Here is a 23,394-nt window from a genome sequence, read left to right as displayed (position 1 = left end):
TACACATATATACATACATATATACATATATGTGTATGTATGTGTATATGTTTATATCAGTATTATCTTTGGGAAAAAAACAATGTGCTTTGTGCAAAGTAGATAGTTTTCTTAGAATGAGTTATTTAATGGACTGATTTAAAATACACGATTTTTTTAAAATAGTCTTTTCATTTTATAACAATAAATATAATCAACAAAGAAAGAAGAAAGGCTGGAACAACTTTCTAATTCCTCATAATTTTAGTACGGGCTGTTTGCATATTGGGGAGACCCATAAAAGATAATTTTGAGCATTTAAAAAAATAAAATTCTTACTTAAATTTCCACAAACATCACTGAATATTGCAAGTATTGACTAGAAATTGCTCTCTTGAGCAAGGCCTTTATTCACCATAAAATTCTGTTTCTCTTATCTTGGCTTTTTAAGTTTTTACACTAGACTTAAAGACGGATAGAAAATTTTGAATTTCCCCGTTTGAGTGGTTAAAGTCAAACTAGAATATTGAAGTTCAAAAACAAAAAACACGCGACCTTGGTATTTGAATTATCTGACTTGGTTTTCTGTACCAGTTCCATAAAGTAAGCAGAAGATCACCCCTGTATTTGTGATACAGAATCACATTATTATGTGACCCGAGTGATGGTAACTCTCAGTTAATCGAAAGCTGGGCAATTCCAGAACTTGCGGCAGAAGAGGAACTCAGGACTTAGCAGCACCACTGTTTTACCATGAACTTGTACATACTCATTTTCTGGGTAAACATGGCCAGTGGGCTTTCTGTTAACTTCACTATGGTGGGGAGAGATGCCACCACTGCTTTTTCCTTTTCTGCTGTTTCTGTGGCCTGGATAGACCCTGAGATGAATCATACAGTATCAAGTGTAGACGAAAAGCACAGTGGAAACCACAAAATAGTTGCCTTACTTTATACTCACTGCACAAGGCCTGTAATAGAATATTCCAAACTATGAACTTGAAGCTATAATTTTTTATTTTTTTTCTGGTGGAAATTCTTCCAGTTGGCCCTGGAAGTTACCTCCTCATTTAACCAGCAATAGTTCTCATCACACATGGCAGGTGGCCTGTATTATTTATTTCCATCGCTCCCAGTGTTGGCAAGCTTTTCAGTTTCTCAAATCCCTTACTTCGGACTGACTTCTTGTTTCCAACCCTCAGTTTTATTCATTTCTTGGTCACCAGAACTTGAGAAGAGACGCTTTGAAGCAAAAGACTTTGTTTTTATCTGCCTTTACTTGTGTCCTTCTCCACGTCCCCCAGGTCCTGATATGGTGCATGATGCTTCAGGTGAATGAATGGATGAGTGGGTGGAAAACTGTGAGTGAGGACTCTGTGTCGCCTCAAAGTCATGAAAAGTGTTATCTCGCAGCCTTCTTTCTTCCTCCAAGCAACATCAGTGTCCCTCTTTTAAACGCTCCTCCTAGATTCTATTTTTAACCCCTTGGATCATTCTCAGTGCTCCTTCCTGAACTTTCTCCAAGTTAGAGAAAAGGTGTACTCTTACCTATCAAAATGTTTCAAACAAACAAACAAACAAACAAACAACTTTAAGGCCAAAGTGCATGTCGTGGTTTTTGGTTGAACCTTTCTGGCGTAGGTCCAATCGCCAGACAAGAGGATCACCTAAGATTTCGCTGAAGTATAGACTCATTGACATTGAATTCAGGACAATGAAATTTCCTGTAAATACATTAAGTTTCTCTGTAAATATGTCAGTCTAACTAAAGAAGGTTTACCATTAATCCATTAGGGATTATTAAAAAAAAAAGTATAATCCTGACTGCTGGGGTAGTTTTATCCAAAGCTAGTATTATTAACATTAACCATAACTACTTTATGTATTGCACTGAAACTCAGGAAACTAAGATTTTTATCCTCTCTGCTGCACTTTCTCTGTTCCATCATCATCCAACAGGGAATTTGATGTTATTTGAACCCCTGTCACAGGCTCTTGATGCTTATGAGTCTGTACTTGGCTTACTAACTTCCAGCCTTTGAGTTAGATTCCACTGACTCTGAAATATTCCTCTTATCTGTCCCAGCCAGATGAAGGCAAAGCCACTGAGGCTGGGAATAAGGGGGAAAACCCATGACAAGTGAGTGTTCTAGTTTTGCCCCTCTGAGAGTAATAGGCCTCAGGAAACAAGATAACGTGCTAAAGTCATGATGACTCTTAAGCCCAGCAGATTTTCAGAAGCCACAGTCAGCACTGTGACCTGTGAATAACAGTGAATGGAAACCAGGATGCCATCTTCCAAAAATAGGTCTCTTCTTATTCATTTAAGTATTGGCTCCTGGTGTTTACCCGCAGTGATGGGGAAACCTCCAGGCTGATGATTTCTTGTTCACCATCAGAGGAAGGGCAAATTCCTAAAGTTTTCATTCAGTTAAAGATTACCAGGGGAGGTATTTGCCTGAGCGATGGATGAGGCTTGCAAGGGTTCTCACCTCCACATCCTAGGAATGGAAAGGACTCGAACTGGGTATGTCAGTCCACTCCTTTTAGCCCAGACCCCCATCAGGCCAGCATTCCCCTGCAGTGCATGGGGAGTGAATTTAAGAGAGACTTCCCCACATTTAATCTACTGGACACATTACCTCCTAGGGCAGTGGGAGGCGGTGGGGGGGAGGGAGGGGGAACCTCCAAAATAAAAAATAGCCTTACACTTCACCTTACAGTCATACATAATATAGAGGGGATCCCAGGTTTTCCTTAGGCTCTGGGTCTTAAGAAAATCTTTGTATTGAGGAGATATAAAAGTGTTTACCTCAAGGGAAGAATACTATTTTGAGATATCCTTTTTCCTATTCTATTCCTATTCTCTACTCTTTAAACTCTGAGGATTTCTGTTTTCTCATTGGAAGAGTGAAGATTTCCTAAGCAAGATCTAAGCCCCCTGACAGCCTCAGTATTCTATTATTATAATTTCCCTTGCTATAATCTGCATTTAACCTTTCCAATCTCCATGAAAGTTTTTGTTCCCTCTAATTTCTCCTTACTGACACCCATAAATACTCTTAAGGTATTTCTGACTGTCAAATCCAAGTCATTTCCTAAGTATATCAGAGAGACATCTGACATGTTCTCTCCCTTTACATTCCTTGGTGGCTCTTTCTGTTCTAACATATTGCATAATTCACTTAAAAAAAATCTTTGCAAAATTTTTTTTAAAAAAATCTTTTCATTACTATGTAAATCTTATGAGAAGAGAGATTTTTGTCAGTTTTGTACCCTGATCCTTCGTCCCAGTACGTAAAAGAATAAATGCTGCTAATTATCCACATTTCATCATTTCATGTCGGTTTCCCATTGATCCATTGTCCAAGGCTGCATTGCAACATGCACGGCAACACTGTAACCAGCAAACTTCCGACAATTAACTTTTACTTCCAAAGTTTATGCAGAGCGTCGTTTGAAATGATGCTTTGTGTTGTATGTATGGTCAGTAATGATTAAATTCAGAATTTGACTTTCATTTGTAATCATAAGCTTCTATGTAAAACTTCCTTCATATGTGTACATGGCTTCTAAATTCAATTCAATTTAGACTTAGAAATTTGAGAATTTTTTATTAGCATGGATATGTTTGGTCCATTATTAATTTTTACTGTATCCTCTTGTAATTAGCTAAGTTTCATATATATAATCTTGAAAATTTAGACAGCATTTATTTTATTTTATTTTATCTTATTTGAGAGAGAGCACATGCATGCACAAAGGAGCAGGGGAAGGTGAAGGGAGAGGCGGAAGGGTAGAGGAAGAGAGAAAGGAAGAGGGAGAATCAGACTCCCCACTGAATGGAGTGCACAGGCCAATGCAGGACTTGATACCAGGATGCTGAGATCATAACCTGAGCCCAAGTCAGACGCTTAACTGACTCAAACACCCAAGTGGCCCTAGAGAGCATTTACTTTTATCCTTAAATATCCAAATATTATTAGAACAAAAATTACCTTTCCTATTACCTTTTGTTTCTATTAGAATACTTCTGTGTAGGGGCGCCTGGGTGGCTCAGTGGGTTAAAGCCTCTGCTTTCGGCTCAGGTCATGATCCCAGGGTCCTGGGATCGAGCCCCACATCGGACTCTCTGCTCTGTAGGGAGCCTGCTTCCTCCTCTCTCTCCCTGCCTGCCTCTCTTGCCTACTTGTAATCTCTGTCTGTCAAATAAATAAATAAAAATCTTTAAAATAAAAAAAAAAAGAATGCTTCTGTGTATGAAATAGTCATACACAATGTATTATAGGAATTACTGTGCTGGGACTTTAATCACCTACCCAGCATGATACAAGTCAAGTGCTATGTTTGTGCTTACCCTTTATAATAATTGGTTCTCAGTTTTGAAGATCCTATCTGGTTCTTTCTTAAATGTCAAATTTCCACTTCTCTTTTTGTCTTGATGTGGGGATTCCCAACCTCTTGATAACTGCTATAGTTATTATTATTTTACTTTGTAACCCCAGCCTTTTTACCCAGGTGGCATTTAAGAATAATGAAGTTAAAATTAATTATAGTTTGAGACTTGTGTGACATTTCTGAAAATTATTGGTGCAACTCAGAATTCTGCCAAACCACAACCAAGAATCACTTCTTTAGCTTATGCTCACCAAAAAAGGAAATTTTCTTAGTTTGTGATGAGGTGTGTTTGAAAAAGGAAAAAGCAGGCAGGGAAGGGAAGGGAAGCAACATTTGTGGAGTGCTCATTGAGTTCCTAGTGTTCTATCAGATGTTTTCACATATATCAAATTCTTTTTGTCTCTTCTGTACCACCCACCATAAATGTGAAAGTGGTCCCATTTTCAGATGAGGCGATCAAAACTTAGGCATTCTGAGTTATTTGGCCAGGGGGCACCGCTGGCAGGCATCAGAGCTGCGAGTGGAATCCAGGCCAACCTTGCTCTGAAGCACAGGGGCTTTCCATTCACATCACGTCTCCTGGTCTACCAGTGAGCTGGCAGCACGCCATTGCCATGGCAGTGTGACCCCGAGTGGGTCTGGATGGGAAGATTCCCTGCCACAGTGACCTAAGAGAATGTCTGTAGGACATGGCGGGGCTTTCCCCCACTCTCTTCTTTAAGGTCTGTAATGATATTTTTGGTATGTGATGTAAAGAATGTGAATCAGTTTGAGCCTCTGTCTTTGTATTTACTGCTGTTCTCATTTTATTTACATGAATGGCCTTTTGAGAAATGATACTGTCTCAAGAGGATATCAAGATATCAAGAGGATATCTTAAAACAGAAAAAAGTCAACTAGAAAACATACAGAGGCCCATCTTATTTATGTCCCTCCAGAAAGGATACAGAACAGCCTCTGCAAATACAGTCAGGTAAAATGAAATGTAAAGTTTGAATGGGAAGGTGGAAGAAAGGGAAACTGAGGCACAAAGACACAATAGCCCCAGGAGGACAATCTTCCAATGGATAGCATCCATTTACAGGAAACAGGACACACCTTTGGTCACTCAATGTCCTCGCACTTCTTGCCCCTGCCTCGGGCCTCGGGGTTCAACTGGATTTATAGGCTATTAGTATGGGAAGGGAGCCCACAGACCATCTCATTTTTCCTCTACAAATGAAGAAACTGAGGCCTGGTGAGAAATGTTGAGGCAAAAACACACATCTCCATTCCTCAAGCTGCCTCGTAAAGAACCCATTTCTTCGAACTTTGATCCCTGTGTATGCTGTCTTGCCCACCACAGAGCATATTTCACAGGCTGGAGAGAGTTTCCATGGGGTGGCCACCATGGCTGAGAATTATACCGTAAAATGAGTAAACACAAGAACTCCCCGTTCAACTGCTCACCAGCTGGATGTCCTTTGGCAAATTATGTAACCTCTCTGAGATTCAGTTTCATCATCTTATAAATTAGAGCCGATGATCTAATAGTTCATGACTTACTGGTGAAGATTGGATGGGATTAGGTATGTAAGACTATAAAAATAATTTTTAACACGTCTTTCCATGAAGCAGTTTATGGTAATTCACTTCGTCGTATTATATGCAAGAACTCTACCTTCTTTGGTAGATCATGAAGAGTTAGTGAGGGATGATTGAATTTGTGTTTATCAAATGTTTATGTCCTCTCCAAATTTTAAGCCAGTTCCACAGTGGATTCAGATGAAAGGTCAGATCAAGTGGCCGCTCCAAAGAGAGTGACCTGACTTGACGTGGGTATTTTTTTTTTTAAAGATTTTATTTATTTATTTGAGAGAGAGACAGTGAGAGAGAGCACGAGCGAGAAGGTCAGAGGGAGAAGCAGACTCCCCATGGAGCTGGGAGCCCGACGCGGGACTCGATCCCGGAACTCCGGGATCATGACCTGAGCTGAAGGCAGTTGTCCAACCAACTGAGCCACCCAGGCATCCCTGATGTGGGTATTTTAACAGAATCTTCCGACCTGGCTTACTGACCTGCCTCTCATTCCTCTGTGTAGTTCTCCCTAGGAGACTGGACAAGGGAACTTAAAGCCCCTGTATATGTAAATGAACACAGTTTCCCCAGTATCATTTTATGATGGGTTCAAGTTCATCTGCAGAGCAGGTTGCAAAGATGAAAGGAGAAAGATCTCGAATATTCCTGTCACTCCCTCTGGAAAGCTCCTTCCCACCAGAAGGAGGTGACAGAGGAAACTGCCATAGATATGCCAGTTGCCAAGCTTGTTTTCTGAACCAGAGGGCAAGGACAAAACACGAATGGATGTGGTCCTATTTTAATTGAGCAAATAGGTACTGAGCACCAACTATGAGCCACGCTATGATGCTACTGACAGTAGAGTGATGAATCAGACATCATTCTTACCCTCAAACATCTTACAGTCTGGCCGAGAAACCTGGTGGGTAAGCAGGTGCTTTAGTGCATAAAAGAAATACTCTGAATAAAAGTTTTGCTTTAAAGATTGAAGGAAACTTTGGTGGTTCTAGGCACTTTCAGGAGGAGAAGCTTCCAGGTAATTAATGCTGCTCCAGGAAAGTGGAGTGTTTTTCTCTGCTTCCTTTTCTCCTGTTGATCCTGAAAATACATTAGCAACACAACGCAATGGCAAGCTCCTAGGATTGAAGGGAGGCCCCTGCTCTGCTCCCATTAAGTAATTTTTAATTTAAAAAAAAAAAAAGTTTCCCTTTTAGGAGCTATGTGTGTTCTTGAGCTACTCTCTGTTGCAGAGATCACCCCAGTGCCTGGGCTCGAGGCTGCTCCTCCTGTGTCGCTGAGGTCCCGCGGCGAGGTCCCGCGGGAATACAAGCCAGGGAGCGCTTCTGCGCAGTGTCACGAGGGCACAGTCAGAGTGGGCGTCCTGTAAATTAACAGTGCAGCCACGGCAAACTGAACAGCTTCCCGTGGTCCTGCTCTGATCACTTCAAACACGTACCTCCACGCAGCGCTTCTGAAACCAGGTTTCACGTCAAAGGCAGGAAACGACAATCTCCTTCATGTAGCTCAGAAACTGAAATGAAACTTGCAGCCAGGTTTCCCAGACCTGTGGTCGTAGAGCTTCCTCTCTCCTCCCTCTACCAGCCCCTGCCTCCTGTTGCTTTGTAGCTGAATTCTCCGAACAGATCCTGCAGTTCATTTGGCCTATGACTCATCTGGAGTTCCTCCTTTAAGGGACCAAGGGCCTACCTTGGACCTTAGGTGGAAATATAATGAGTTTGTGGTGGCTACATTTTCTAAGTTTCTTTTGATTGCAAATGACAGAAACCCACCTTGGCTAGATGAATTTAAAAAAACAAAACAAAACAAAACAAAAAACAAAAAAGGTGGGGAAGAGGAGTACAGTGAGAGAAGTGGATTTTTTTTTTTTTTTTTTTTTTTTTTTTTGGTAAGGATATTAGTATTCTTGTCCATAATATAAAGGCAGGATGAACACCAAGAGCCAATAAAGAATCAGCCCCATGATCACGGCAAGTCTGAGGCTTTCAGCAAACCAAAAAGCCTCCCTTGGCCTTACTCTGATCACCTCAAAAATGTACCTCTGAGACATTTCTGAGACCAGGTTTTATGTGAAAGGCAGGAAAGAACAGTCTCCTTCATGTAGCTCAGAAACTGAAGATAGTGGGCCTTTTCTCTGGTAGATCCCTGGGAAGTGAGTCCTGTGAGTGCACTGGGGGGAGGTGTTTGTGGGGGACACCCAGGATCTGTGGGGATCTACCCTGGTGTACAAGAATGGGACAGTCTCTGCAGAAGGAGAAATCATCGTAAGCCCAGCAGCCGTGCCAAGGAGTCTATGTATTGTTTTCTCCTTGACCAGAACCATGAAGCTAGGAAGACCTCAGGAGGTGGGATTACCAGTGGGAGCTATCATTTTATAAGTAGATTGTCATTTTCTTCATTCCACCATTCAGTCTAGCCTCATTCATGGTCTTACTAGCTAAAATCAATCTAAACTCAATTCTGCTTTCCTGTTGACTCATTATCATTTCTCTCAGTTTAGCGTTTGTTGGTTAAAGTTTAGAAGAGGTTTTTGAAATAGAATATTATTCCCCCCAGTGGAGATTTGGACAGCTGTACTTGACGTTGTGGTCCCGTCCTTATCCTGGCGCAGGGTGATCATGACCCTGGGAGGTTGGCTCTTCCCAGGCTCTTCTCTGATGTAACCCTGACCTGCTATGGCATTCATATATCCCCTCACTGATCAAGCCTTCATTATGTCAGCATCTCTACTGGGAGGCGGGGACACAAATATAAATTTGGCACCATACCTGCTCTGAAGGGACTCTTAGGGTTGGGAATTGCACCTGTTGAAAAGACAATGGGTTTACAATACCAAGTGGTTATAGCGTTGTGGCTCAGGCAACACCCCTGCCCCAAGGTCCTTATATTGTAACACGGTGGACCCCCAAGGCTATGCTTATCTTCCAGGAACTGGTGACCCCCCAAAGATGCCCACCTCTCTCCCTGCACCTGTGAATATGTTATGTTCTGTAGCAGGAGGGAATTAAGTTTGTAGGTGGAATTAAGACTACCCGTCAGCTGACTTTGGATGGGGAGGTTACTCTGGATTTTCCAGGTGGGCACACTGTAATCATAAGGGTCCTTGTAAGTAAAAGATGGAGGCGGTAGAGGGAGACCCAGAGACATGGCAGTGTGGGCAGGCCTCACACGCATTGTTGCTGGCTTTGAAGATGGAGGAATGGGGCCACCAGGGAAGGGATGGTGGCAGCTTCCCGAAGCTAGAAAAGATGGAATGGATTCTTCTCTAGAGCCTTTCCAGAAAGAGAGCATCCCTGCCAATCCCTTGATTTTAGATTAATGGGACCCATTTCAGACTTCTGACCTCCAGAACTGTAAGATAAGAAATCTGAGTTGTTTTAAGCCCTATGGTGGTAGTGATTTGTCACAGAAACAAAGGGAAGTCACTACAGGTAGTATGCTTGGTTATGTGCAAAACCGGAATTGATTCAGTGTGTCTTTCCAGCACATCATTTAAAAAATTATTTTCATATTAAACATAGGGAAAAGGATGAAAATCTAGCATCCTCTTGGAAGAGAAAGCGCGAGATTTCACATTTTTTCTAACTTGAAAACTGCTTTGAGCCTTGGGCTCCAGGCCCCTCTCCTCCACTGTCAGATGGAAGGTTTAGGAGGGGCCCGTGTGGCTTAAGAAAGGCCGTCGGCGGCTACTAGACTCTGTCATTTTCATTCTTGGAGGAATGTCACACATGGGGCTTTTTTAACTCGACATTTAAAAATGCATGTTCCAGAGATGCGATCATTGGGTTTTCGTTTAAGAATTTAAAAATACTCTATATCAAAGCATAATAACATCTCACATTTTCATAATCCTTTCACAAACACTTTTTATTCAGTGCTTCAGACAGCCTTGTGAAGAAAGGTCATTATTCTCACGTGTCCGAGGAGGAAACAGAAGCTAGAACGATTGTCCAGCGTCCACGGGAACAGAGTGGCAATGGTGGCTCTTTCCATGATGCCATGGTGACCATCGGTCACATCACTGGAGGGAGGGGCATCTCTGTGGGGGGCACCTTGGAGCCAGGCCCACATTCACGAGCACCTGGCACCGTTACGATGGTGTAACACGGCCCCCAAGCCCGTGCAACGTCTGCTCTTGATTTAGGTGTCTCTGCTTTCATTATGACTCTAAAACTGTAAACCTGTCACTAGCCCCTTGTCCCGATATGACTGGATCTGTTCTCATGAAAGGATCACATTGACAAGAGAGCGCTGAGAATTCGCAAGCATGGGATGGGGGCTGCGGGTCCCTGTGAAAGCCATTTTTCATTGTGATCCCAATGCTTCAGGTGTGACCTGGATGCAGAAGAAGGAGGCCAGGGTCTCATTCTTCTCTGGGGCCCAGGTCAGAGACCCTCCCCTGGCTTTTCTTGGTGGTTCTTGTCAAAGGACAGGAGGGGGTCCCATGGGCCTGTCGTCAGAGGCCACAGGTGTTTCTTGCAGTCAGTAGGTCACGCATACTCGAGCACCGAGCACCAACACTATAATCGGCTGTCTTTGTTTGTAGGTGTATTATTATTATAATGTACTTTTTACCTGCAGAGGTGGTCTCTGTCCTCATTGTCTCTCTTACACCAGTTCAAGTTCCATACTTTCGTTTTCTTTTTTTTCCCCTTCATTTATTTGAGAGAGAGAAAGAGCATGAGCAGGAGGGAAGGGCAGAGGCCAAGGGAGAAGCAGACTTTCCGCTGAGCAGGGAGCGTGATATGGGGCTCAATCCCAGGACCCTGGGATCATGACCTGAGCCGAAGGCAGAGGCTTAACCCACTGAGCCACCCAGTGCCCAAGGTCCATACGTTCTATAATCTTTCGAAGTACTTTTTCAAAGGAGCCTTCTCACCACCCTTATGAAATAACACCCTCTTCCTGACGCCTCCCTCATCACCTGCTATGCCTTTATCTTGCTCTGTTAGGGTTTCTATAACACTGCTCTCTCCTGACATATTGTATTTCTTTTCATTTTTTTTTTTTTTCTGGCTCCCCAACCAGAGAAGCAGGTGCTGTATCTTCTTTGTTTGCTGTTGTATTCCCACTGCCTGGACGAGTGTCTGGCACATAGGAGAGCCCAGTAAATATTTGTTGAATGTCTTACTGAGTTCTTTACATCTCCCTGAATAGTACAATCTCAGGCCTGCCTTTACGAGACCCCAGTGAAATAAAAAGCAAGAAACCACCCCAAGGAGGAAGAATCCCTTAACTTACTCTTTTTGTAAAGTGTCTAGTTTCTGATCAGCTGATTGACTGAGGGAAGACCAAAAGTGTTGAGTCAGAAGTGCTCTCAGGCTTGGAGGGACACGCTGAAGCCCCCGAAAACTGGCCCCTGTTGGAGCCCTTTTTCTGCCTGAGCCTCTTCTCCAGGTGGAAGTGAGGGCAATCGTGCATAAGCCAGTTCAGTCACATTCAATAGAGCAAAGCAAATTTTCATGTAGCTTATTTTGTTAATTGGGTGGTAGGAGACAGTAGGGATAATGCAACGAGTCCACTTTTTCTGAGACCCACTGATCTGTTATAAGTTTGTTCTGAAACTAGTGAGCAATAAGGACTGTGGAATAAATCCTCTCATACCCCCGTGCATTTGTTCGCTTTTCCTTTCGTGGCTTTTGTAAAGCTTTCTTGTAAGTTTCCAGTTACAGCTTAAGGTCTAGATCCATGTGTCCCCCTCCACCAAAGTTTTTCCGAAGTGTTCCATGGAAGGGGTCTTTCGGGCCCCCAGGAGCCCCCAGCATGCGTCGTCCTCATCTCTGACCTTGGTCTTATCACCCTGTTCATTTAAATGGCAACCGTTAAGTAATATCCATTGCTAGTTCTGTCTGAGCACTGGGAGGACAGAAATCATCTCCTCATGCTTTCTATATCTAGTGTCCACCTTAAGTGCCTGGCACATGGGTGCGACTCAGGAAATGTCGAGAAAATGAACAAGTGAAAAGATGTGAACATAAGAGGCTAAAATCTAGCCATGGTTCTCTGATTGTTAGCCTGTGGGCCTTCTTTCTGGGGCTGCTCTCTGACGATGTTCTTTTGTCTTCACTCAGGCACCCTGATTGTCCTGAAACACCCCTACCCGAGAAAAGTGGAAGAACCTTCCATTTACGAGTCTGTCCGGGTTCACACAGCAATGCAGACGGGCAGAACGGAAAGTGACCTCGTGCCCACTGCACCTTCCGTAAGTGGCTGACCCTGGTGCCCTCACAAATGTGCAAGGAAGTGTTAAGATACTTTAAGAAGTATGTTTGTTCACATGAAAATTCTACCTTGGGAACTAAAACCTGGAAAGGAACATCCAGCGTGAAGCCCGTGACTCAGTTTCTCTGATCCAGGGTAAAACATTAAAAAAAACAAACAAACAAAAAAAAACAATGCCATAGCGATAGATAGGATTCTAAATACTTCGAAAACACTGCGTAAATTCCTGTCCTTACTTAGAAGGGGGAGAGATGTTGATGTTCACACAGTTTTGGCTACACTGTTACTCTTCCACGAGTTTCTTCTATTAAGAATTTTTTTTTTAACATTTCAATTGTCTGTGAAGGATAAATATTCCCCACTTTGACTATAAAATCTCAGGATGTTGTTTTCTCCTATTCTTTCTCTCCCTCACTGAAGGGAGGGTACAGATAGAACACATTTGCCCTTTTTGGCAGTGCGGACCATTGTTCAGTTTCTGTGCAGCCCGAGCATTCATTGTTCCTCAGGAGCCCATCCCTGTTTGTTCTGTGAGCTGTGACCCCGCAAACATGCCTCCTGGCACTGTTTCCTCTCTCCCCTGCACTGTGCTGGCGGCTCTCCCCTTCTTCCTCTCTCCCATGTTTGCCGAATACTCCTGGCGTAAGACGTCAGGATTTGTGTGTGTAATAAAGAAGACAACACACAAAGGAAATACAAAGAACCTTGAAAAAAAAAAAAAAGGTCCTACATTTTACTGTAGGACCTATCCTGCCACCACAGAGATCTTTTTTAAAAAGCAAATGGGTCACATGACCTCCCTGCTCAATCTTTGGCGGTGCCCGCTGTCTTCCCCGTCCTCCTGACCCTGCTCTATCTCTGGCCTCACCTGTGCTCCTCCCATGCTCACACCAACGTGCATTCCCCTAACTGGGCTCCTTCTCCCCTCCCCGTCACTGACATGTGCCAACATGGCGGCTGTCCCTTCATCAGCCTTGAAGACGGATGTCAGAGACCAGTGTCTCTCAGGATGCCCTCCTAGGCCCCTCCTAGCATTCTTTAAAATGGCCCTCTTTTGTGTTCCCAGCACCCTCTGCTTGCCTTTACCCTGCTGTCCTCATGGGGCAGGGCAGAAGGGCATTGCTAACACCTGCGCATGTGTCTGCTCACCCCCTTCCCCACCCCCTTGTGGGCCTAACACTTCTGGGGACAAAAATCATAACTTGTCTTTGAGGCTTTTTGGAGCCTAGCCTGGTTCATGGCGCACGTTACATTTTTGTTTCTGTGCTCCATCGACTCAAAAATAAAAATCCTGGAAATGGTTGAGGAGGTAGTTTATTTAGCTTTGTTAGAGTTGGAGGAGGAAGCATGAAACCCAGAACTAGCAAAACTGAGGAAAGCAAGACCATAAATAGTCCCAAGTCAAAACGGACCAAGTCAAATAGTCCCAAGTCCAAACGGACCAAAGAAAAAATCAAGCCTTACGTCCTAATTGATTCTTCGATTTCCAGCCAACCCGCCCCTCCCCGACTTTCCCGCCCACCAGTCACCTCAACATCTCATTCATCTGTCCTCTCCATGTAACTTCACATTCTCCTCAGTTACCCTTCCCTTAAAGATACCCACCCAGGGTCAGTTGTACCATATACCCTACTATGTGTGCTCTTTATCAACAGTAAAATGTAGGACCTAATCTGTAGACCTGGTGTGAGCAGGAGAGCTAGCATCCTTAGGGAGAGACAGACGTCTTGAAACCAAATTCTGCAAGCCTTATTGCCTACCTTCTTTGCACACTCCAAGGATCTGACAGGTTCTCCTGCCCGAGTATCTCAGTATGCTTGTGCACAGAAGGTTCTGTATAATGGAGTTTTTAAAACAATATTGAGGGATTGGTGGGGCATGGCTGCACCCACACTGTATGATGACAAATCCATGGAGTTTATTGTGCATTAATACAGGCAGAAAACGATCAACATTTTCTAGTGTCGCAGGGAGAGAGAACAGTGCAAGGAGAGAGAACAGTGCAAAAGCCCGAGGTGGGAACTGAATTGAGGTGTTTTGAAGATTAGCAAGAAAATTATAATGATTGGCATGAAGTGGGGAGAGGCAATATGGTAGGAGATGAGGTTGTTGAGGGAAGGAGGGGTCAGTCCTGTCAGGCGGTGGTTTTCTCAAAGGGCCCATCCCTCAGCTGAGCGCTGGGAAATTCACAGTGCTTTGGGGCGCTGCTGGCATTAGCGGGTGTTGGGAGCTATGAAGAGCCTGACACTTTAGCCTGCTTGCACACTAATGGAGCTGCACGGCGTCACGGCAGACTGCTGGTTGGCTGCCATTTCCTCTGGAAGGAGACACTGTCTCCATCTTCTAAAGTTGTTTGCCCTAAGAACATGCTTTAAAAATGGGTCTGTGAGGCACCTGGGTGGCTCAGTCATATAAGCATCTGCTTTCAGCTCAGGTCATGATCCCAGACTCCTGGATTGAGCCCCACATTGGGCTCCCTGCTCAGTGCAGAGTCTGCTTCTCCCTCTCCCCCTTCCCCTCTCCTCTGCTCATGTACCCTCTATTTCTCAAAGAAAAAATTGATTCTCAAATAAATAAACATTTAAAAAAATAAAAATGGGTCTGGAAAAACGGGCTATTAGTGCCTTGCTTATAAGACACACAGAGACATGAGAGCTCTGGAGAATTGTTTCCCAGCAATGGGCAGGGGCCACGGAGGCTAAATACACTGCCACACATGGGGAAGAATTCTCCTGTCCAAAATGTCAGCTGTGTCGCCTTTAAACAACGTGAAAGGCCTTGTAGGACAAGATAAAGGATTGATTTTTGTTTTAAGTGTCCAGGAGAAATTATAAGAGTTTAGAGCAACATAATTTAAGTCTTAAAATTTTTAAAAAGCTCATTGCCCCCGCTAAGTGGAAAATGGAATGTGGCTGAAGTTGGAGGAAGGACACTGGTGAGGGGACTGTTGGAGCAGTCCAGTGAGAGATGGTGGTAGTTGAAACTACACAGGCAGTGGGGTAAGAACTGATGAACTTCAGGGTGTGCTGTGAGGTAGAAGAGACGACACTTAGGACAGATCGAATGTGAGATGTGCAAGAGAGTCTCACAGTAGTCCTCCTGCTGTTTACCAAGATGGTGCAGTTGGGTTTGGGGGATGGGAATGAGCAGTTCTGTTTTGGACCCAGGAAACGTGAAATACCAATTGGTTGTGTTGGTGGAGATTGAGATGATCTGATTCGCAAACCTGACATAGAATAGGTCCCAATCTAAATTGTCAGTTTCCTTAGCTTCCCTGTTGTGAGATTTCTATTCCCTTTACTTCTGCAAATTTTTTCTCTTTGTTCTGTTACTCTACCGGTGTAAGATACAGTGTAAGACCATACTAGAACAAAATGTCCTACAGTTTCTTTGGGAATTTATGAAGTTCTAAATTTATCTTAGGGTCCTTATTTTATGCATATTTCTATTTGCATGGTTCTCTACCATTCCTTACATTTTATAGGCGCTAGCTACATGTGTGATTGTTATTACCCTTGAATTAATGCTGTGTGAGTTAAGAAATGATTCATTGTCACTTCAGATCCCCTTTGGATAAATCAAGTGTAAATAAATCTGCATTCCTGGAAGTCTTTTCCACAGAATAGAGGTCTCAAGAGACAGTCTCTGAAAAAAAGGTGGGGGGAGGGCTGTAATGGGGGAGGTTCATGTGATAAAATAAATATTGGATATGCTGTTTCTCATGTCCCCTCTTAAAATTCACAAGGCGTACTGGCAGAATACATCTCTGGGAAGTAAAGAAATCCCTCTACTTCATCCAAAGTTTTCCAAATGCATTGACCCAATGTCAATGTGTGTGTGCGTGACCCAATGTCAAAGTGTGCACACACTTGGGCACGCATTTGTGCATAATACCCCTGCAACAATTTAAGCAGCTGGGTTTTACATGACATACTCTGCCTAACGCTTTTAGAAATGATGGGATGTGGCTTATTGTTTGCAAATTGCTAACTCAAGTTAGAAGAGTCTTTGAGTTTTTGCCTCTTGCTACAGAACTCCCCACCAATGACCCAATCTGCAAACAGTCTCTCACAACACAGGGACGATTTTCAAGTGTCTCGGTGAAGAATGTAGGGCGATTATTTAAAGATCAAAGGCAAACTGGTGTTTCATTTTAAAATGGGACAGGAATAGAAAGACAAATCATGTGGCGATAGTTCTGGGCTTCACTTGGTGCTTCTTTCTTTTTCAGCTGGGCACCAAAGAAGGTTACCTCACCAAACAGGGGGGCCTGGTCAAGGTAAGGAAACATGTCTCTGCTAGCCCCAGCCACACAGAGAGACAGCTCCTGTAGACCCAATTCTCGCTTTGACATTTTTAAAAAGCACAATTGCCTATTTTGAGCTGCTGCACTATTTTTCTGTTTCAAAAGCTGGTCTTTATGACTAGTATTAGTCAAAATTCTGGAAAATCACTTGACTTTTCTTTGGCAAAGTCAAATGTGTGAGAGTAGTCTACCATTAAGACCTCCCAAAATGTACAGTCCTTTAAATGGAACAAGCCAGGATGAAAGTAGCGAGTGAACTCTAGAATATTTCTTTTCTTTTCTTTTCTTTTTTTAAACGAAGAAGAAGTAAAAATTGCATAAAATGTTAACCTAAAAGTAGGCCAAAACGTCACTGGCATTAATGTAATTCTGTTATAAAATCCTAAAGAAAACACAAAACTTTACTAGTTTGGGGTATCCACTGTCCCTCCATTGATGTAATTGTATTTTTTAAGTTATGATGCCTCATTTTAATATCCAAGAAGGCCTTCATGGAATATGTCTACTCCTCCCTATTTTAAGAGTCAGGGCACTTAACCTCTCTCCTGGGTACTGGCCCGCTTGCATTCAACCTAAATATTTGGTTATTTGTGTCCCTACTAGACTGGATGCTCCCCAAGGATAGGAAGTATTTATATTCCTGGCATATTTATTTTTAAGTTCTCTGTTACTTCTTTTAACTGGATACATTGCTGCCCAAGATAAAGGGAGGGTTCTATTAGTACATAAGAGAGGGAAGGTGGGGAACAACAGTTCCCATCACCAATACCGTGGAGCTCTTAGGCAAGTCTTAGAAAATCCTGTGGTTTGAGGTTCCCAAACTTCAGTTTGTATATTTGTGAAACGAGACTATTTGGCATTGTATAAAGATTGGCTAGATAGTATCTAGCCCATTGTAGGTGCCCACAAAATGGTATCTGTTCTTATCATAGAGTTAATAAGACAGATATCTAGTGGTTTGTTATAACACCTTGCATATTTATGACAGGCTGTTTCTTCTTATTTATTTAAATATGTCAATATCTCTGCCTTCATTATGAACTTCATGCATGGACTCATTTTAGTTTTTGTAGCTATTTTGAAACTTCCCTTCAGAAATGACTTACCACACAATGTTTTATTGTATCTAATCTTTTAGATACTTTTCAAGTGAAAGGAAATCATCCAGTTCAATATTGTCTTCCTCAATTCAAAACCTACATGTTTTAATTATTTTTTTTCCTCAGACCTGGAAAACAAGATGGTTCACGTTGCACAGGAATGAACTGAAATACTTCAAAGACCAGATGGTGAGAAATATGATAACACATTTTCCCTTTAAAAATCAGCTCTAATAAACACAATAACAACAACAACAACAACAACAACAAATCAGCTTTCTAGATGCAAGGAACATCTGCCTTTGAAATCTCTGAAATTTTCCTTATGAGCTCCTGAAACACCAATAAATGACTGGAAATGTGAATTCTTGATTCCTGATAGGGGCAGAGTTTTTTTCTTTTTAAGTAAGCTTTACACCCAACGTGGGGCTCGAACTCATGCCCCAAGATCAAGAGCAGCATGCTTTGCCAGTCAGCCAGGAACCTTGAGCAGAGTGCTTTTGCAAGGATGAGATGTGTGTGTCCCAGAAACTAGCTAAACTAGCTCCCCAGGGTACATCATCCCCTTGTTTAGGGCAATAGAGTTATTCTCTTGTCATGATGTATGAGCTCTCTCTGCTCCAGTTTCTCGTTTTACTAAAAATAAGTCCCCAGGATGCCTGGGTGTCTCAGTCGGTTAAGCATCTGCCTTTGGCTCAGGTCATGACCCCAGTGTCCTGGGATGGAGCCCCACATTGGGTTCCCTGCTCGGTGGGGAGCCTGCTTCTCCCTCTCCCTTTGCTGCTCCCCCTGCTTGTGCTCTCTCTCTCTGACAAATAAATAAATAAAATATTTAAAAATTTTTAAAAAGTATGTCAATTTCTGGGATGCCTGGGTGGCTCAGTCGGTTAAGCACACCACTGTTGATCTCAGCTCAGGTTTTAATTTTAGGGTGGTGAGTTCAAGCCCTGCACTGGGCTCCATGCTGGGAATGGAGCCTACTCAAAACAAAAACCAAAAAACCCATGTCCATTTCCCATGCCCATTTCATTAAGCCAATTTGAAATTATTTTATTTCTTCTCACTTTCCCTATACAAAATTTCCGAGAAAGCAGAAGTTTAAAAACATGAAAGAAAATATGACTCCCTTCCATGTTTAAAATACCTCCACTAAATTTAAATTGATAAAGACGATCTTCCCAACATCCAGTCTCATGAATAGCCAACCCCCAAACCAGGGGTTATAACTAACCTGAGTAAATGTCTCTGTGATCAGTCCCCTTAGTGAAAGTAAAATTGACAGGTGCACACAGTGGAAGACTTTTAGGGGACTAAGGGAGGAACAAATTTGTGTGGTTTTTTTTGTGATGACATAGGTTGCTTTTTTTTTCAAGTCACCAGAACCAATTCGGATCCTAGACTTGACAGAATGTTCGGCTGTGCAATTTGATTATTCACAGGAAAGAGTAAACTGTTTTTGGTAAGTTGTTTTGTAAAGAAAATGATTTTAAAAGTCTTCTTGCCAATTATTTTGGCCGGGGAATTACAGAAAAACCTGTATATCTTAAAGTAAATGAGTGTCTTGATCTGAGGGGCATGGATTTAACTAGCACACAGGGCATGTATATCAGCAGTGCTTCCAGCTGACTATGACATAATATCTCATTTAAAGTGACTTAGACTGGGAGGTGCCTGGGGGGTTCAGTTGGTTAAGGGTCTGCCTTCAGCTCAGGTCATGATCTCAGGGTCCTGGGATGGAGCCCCACATCAGGCTCCCTGCTCAGTGGGGAGTCTGCTTCTCCCTCTCTCTGCCCTTCCCCCTCCCCCTGCTCATGCTTTCTCTCAAATAAATAAACAAAATCCTTAAAAATAAATAAAGTGACTTAAATAGGCGGGCCCAGTGGCTACAGCTGTTTATGTTGTATACCATATAAGTATATACATAACAGGATTCCATTCATGTTTTATTCCTTTTAAGTTTTTTACTCAATTTTAATTTCAACTTTGACTCCAACAGTGGGTGATTTATATTATTATGACAATTTCTGGCAGATGGCAGAAAAGTGTTTTTGTTAAACCTCATTAGTAGATCAAGACAATTTTCTAACTAGGAGAAGTAGTGTCTTGCAAAAGGAGTGTCTTATTTCCCACAAAGTTTTATTTTAATGTTTTTCAAATGTACAAATGCTGAAAGACTTACATACCCATATACCTTTCAGCTACATGCATCATTAATATTTTGTTGTACCTGCTTTATCTTTGATTCACTTTTTTCCTAAACCAGTTGAGAGTAAGTTGGAGGTACAATGGCACTTTACCCCTATATACCTGAGTATGCATTTCCTAAGAATAAAAATGCCACATTACATACTCCCCCAAATTAATATTAACTAATTAACATTAACCTCAACCAATAACGGCTATCTTTTTAAAATTCACATAAATGTACCACACAAGCCAGTGGGGCGGGTTATTTCTTATATAACAAAATAGGAGGACACAGACAGCTAGCTTGACAAGATCGGTACCAGCGTCTCTACAGTTCTCTTGGGCTTTAGCAGTTCACTTGCTACTTTATTGTCCAAGAGAGCTACTCTGGCTGTAGCCCTCACATTTTCAGGTCAGTCACAAAGAAGGATGTAGGGATGGTATCAGCCATGTCTGTCCCTTTTTATCAGGAAGGCAGACATTTTCTCAGAAATCTTCTATTGGGTTTTCCCTCCCATCTCATTGGCCATGGCTAGGTCCCATGGCCATCGCTAGCAACAGGGGAAGCTAGAAAACTAGTAAGATCATAATTGGCTCCAACTAATTATCATTTATTGCCTGGGGCTCTGTTAGCAAGAAGAAAGGGAAAATTATCTGCATTAATAGGCGATTAATAATGTCTCTCACAGGGAGTACTGAGCAATGACAATTCCAGAAAGCAGTTTTGCATAATGTGACAGGTTAACAGCACCCCAGTCCCACTGTCCCCTCACCGCCCAACAGGACCTCATGTCAAGGTTTATCTTCTACACACAGGGACTTAGGTCTTGTGTATTCAACACTAATTACAGACACGAACAAGATACGGTGCTTTGGTTCTAGAATATAGAAACCCTCCTGAATTTCAGTTCGAAGCTTTTTTTTTTTTTTTTTTTTTTTTTTTTTCCCCATGAGAGGCAGGGAAAAAGGATTTGAAGTGTTTTGCATCTCAGCTGTAAGGACAGGAAGTATGGGCAAGATGTAAGTTAAGGCTGACCTTCTTAGTCAAAAGATTTGCCTATAGAGCCAAAGAGAGTCAATGAAGAGTTACCATAGTTCTAGAATAAACTGTTCACGCCAGTAGGAGAGTTTGTCTTCTTCTAGCAGAGAGTAACTCATTACAGAGTAGGCAAAAAGAATAGTTGAGATTTATTATCTTTTTTTTCCTGTCCCAGATAGTCAAAACTGCTTACATCCACAGAGGATAGCTTATTTCTCATGGAATCAAGCCAATACAAATGAGTTTCTTAAGTAAAGTCTTATCTGTCCTGCTTATTCTTTGACTCATGGTACAGGTTCTGAGTCATTTAACACATCAGCTGAATAAGCACACAAGTGTATTCAGTCAAAGACGTCAGTGACAAAAGGATCTGGGGATGTCATGGACATGTTTTCTTTTTTGAATTCTCATTCCAAAAATACAAATCTGGCCGGTGATAATAATATGAGTCTCCAGCTTCCTCAACATTTCTGCTGTTTGCTGGCAGGAATCGCTCTGTATCTACCAAGTCTTCAAGTTGCTCTTTATTGATTCTTTTTTTCTGTTGAATAATCTAGTTTCTGTTCAACTAATATGTTCAACCAACCACCTGGAATATCTTAAGTTTTTCTTTTGTCTTATCAGCTTGGTGTTTCCATTCAGGACATTTTATCTCTGTGCAAAGACAGGAGTAGAAGCTGATGAGTGGATCAAGATACTACGTTGGAAACTGGTGAGTTACACAAATCCTCTGGATGCCTAGTACTCAGAAGTAACATAGTGATGATTTCAAACATATTGCTACTAAAACTGTCGGACTATCCCTAGAGTCAATGGGATGTTCACTGGCAGGTTTATGGAGTAGTTGTTCATTCCTGAGAGACAAAGAAGGCATGCAGACGGGGGTAAAAGAGAATGGACAGAGCTGCACTGGGATCTCAGCCCCAGAGCCTTAGCCTCAAGCCCTCAAGTACATTAGTCTTAGTGAGTCATTAGTCCTATATATTTTTCTTTATCTGTTTTTATGTAATTAACTGACACATAGAAACTCGTTGAGTATTCTTTTCTAGTTGCAGGCACTTTTGCTTTTGGTTATGTTTTCAGTTTGAAATCCAAATAAATACACCACTCATTTTGAGACAGTCTCAGTGTATTTGATATTGAGTGGAGTAATACTGTGGCATGTGAAACATTTGCTCAGATATGAATGAACTTTTTATTCTTCGTATGTTGTAATTATGCAAATGACGCATTATTAGAGAAAAATTAAGGCAAAAATAGATCAGATTCACATACTTGTAGACTTCTCCCTATACAAATAAATATTCAAAAACAAAAAATTGATCATTCATTAGTGTTCTTTACCTGTGCACTCCACTGACGATGTATAATAAACAATATTCCCTATCAATAAATTTAGACCCAAGTATTCATTTTGATTCATTGAGTAGTACTGCATTTAATGAATTACCTAAGTCTTAGGCCAATTCCCAGTTTGTATGTTTTAGCAGTGACTTTACAGTATTTATCCTGAGAAAAATAAGAAAACCATACTGAAAATTGTCACATGTTGATTTAGTTGCATAGTGTCCTTAGTAACAGCATGTCTTATTTAATGTTAAGTTCGTTATCTTAAATTGCTCAATAATCAATATGCATATGTGTTTGCTTTATTAAAGTCTCAAATAAGAAAGCAGCTCGACCAAAGGGAAGGCACAATCCGATCTCGGTCATTCATCTTTAAATAGACCTTTCCTGACCCAGGATGTCCTGACCCAGGACCAGGGCGGCATGGTCCCTGATGCTGTGATCTGCAGCAGGCTTCAGAGGAAGGTTAAGGATTTTTCTTTCAAAACAAATCGAACGCAGATGCGGGTTCGGACCTTTCAGAACCCACCGCATTTGTGAACTCATGGGTCACTGCTTGCCCTTCAAGATGCTGTCGTCTCCTTGAGAATACCTAAGCATCACCGTTCTGATGGGAACCGATGACACCACCAACCCAGGCATGCTCACTCTTAGAATGGGCGAGAGATCATCAAGGGTTTTTGTTTTCCCTCACTGCGGTCCCCGAGCTGGTTGACATTAGTTGCCTGGGGTCTCATTCTGCATCATGGTCAGCTCATCTGACATCCAGGTTGTGCTGTCCACCAGGAAGGGAACAGCTATGTCCTCTGATGCTTCTACAGAAAGTGTATGCAACTAGCAAACACCAAAGACTTGGCGGTGGGCGGGGGGGGGGGAGTGCGTGCATTCTTTTTGCTTTTTTTTTTTTCTTTATACAGAAAACAAAACATTTCCAAAACTAAAATGGGAAATGTTTGCGGTTATTTATTTTCTCTTCGTTAAAGGCTCAGAAATCTAGTGGGTGCTGCCTTCCCTTCTAATGATAAATCTGTGTGAACTAAATGTCCTGTAGAACCTCAGATAGGATGAGAAAGATAAAGGGAGGTAAAACCTAAAAAACATCTCTTAATCATTTGGCGGAGTGGGGTGCGGGGGGGGGACGGTATTAAAGAGTAAGAAAACATAAATGGAAGAAAGGGAATAAAACAGTAGATAACTTGTAGTTAGTTTATTAACAATAGTCGGCATGATTACTATTAGCAC

The 23,394-nt window shown here is 42.1% G+C and overlaps 1 protein-coding gene across 1 annotated transcript in view; it reads left to right on the top strand.

Moving 5' to 3' along the window:
- The window catches only part of LOC111154926 (dual adaptor of phosphotyrosine and 3-phosphoinositides 1), a 53,838-nt gene extending 30,791 nt beyond the window's left edge, over nt 1–23,047 (top strand). The window contains exons 4-9 of the mRNA XM_022514885.1: nt 12,023–12,153; nt 16,405–16,452; nt 17,706–17,768; nt 18,953–19,038; nt 21,430–21,517; nt 22,464–23,047. Coding sequence (XP_022370593.1) covers nt 12,023–12,153; nt 16,405–16,452; nt 17,706–17,768; nt 18,953–19,038; nt 21,430–21,517; nt 22,464–22,532 — 485 coding nt within the window. The 3' untranslated portion in view covers nt 22,533–23,047. The remainder of the gene's footprint in view (nt 1–12,022; nt 12,154–16,404; nt 16,453–17,705; nt 17,769–18,952; nt 19,039–21,429; nt 21,518–22,463) is intronic.
- The last annotated feature ends 347 nt before the right edge of the window (nt 23,048–23,394 follow it).

This window comes from Enhydra lutris, unplaced genomic scaffold, assembly GCF_002288905.1.
Source record: "Enhydra lutris kenyoni isolate GAN:26980312 unplaced genomic scaffold, ASM228890v2 scaffoldscaffold3, whole genome shotgun sequence".
In the NCBI taxonomy this organism is placed as follows: domain Eukaryota; kingdom Metazoa; phylum Chordata; class Mammalia; order Carnivora; family Mustelidae; genus Enhydra; species Enhydra lutris.
Note: the sequence above shows the minus strand (reverse complement) of the source record. Positions and strands in the feature narration are given on the sequence as shown.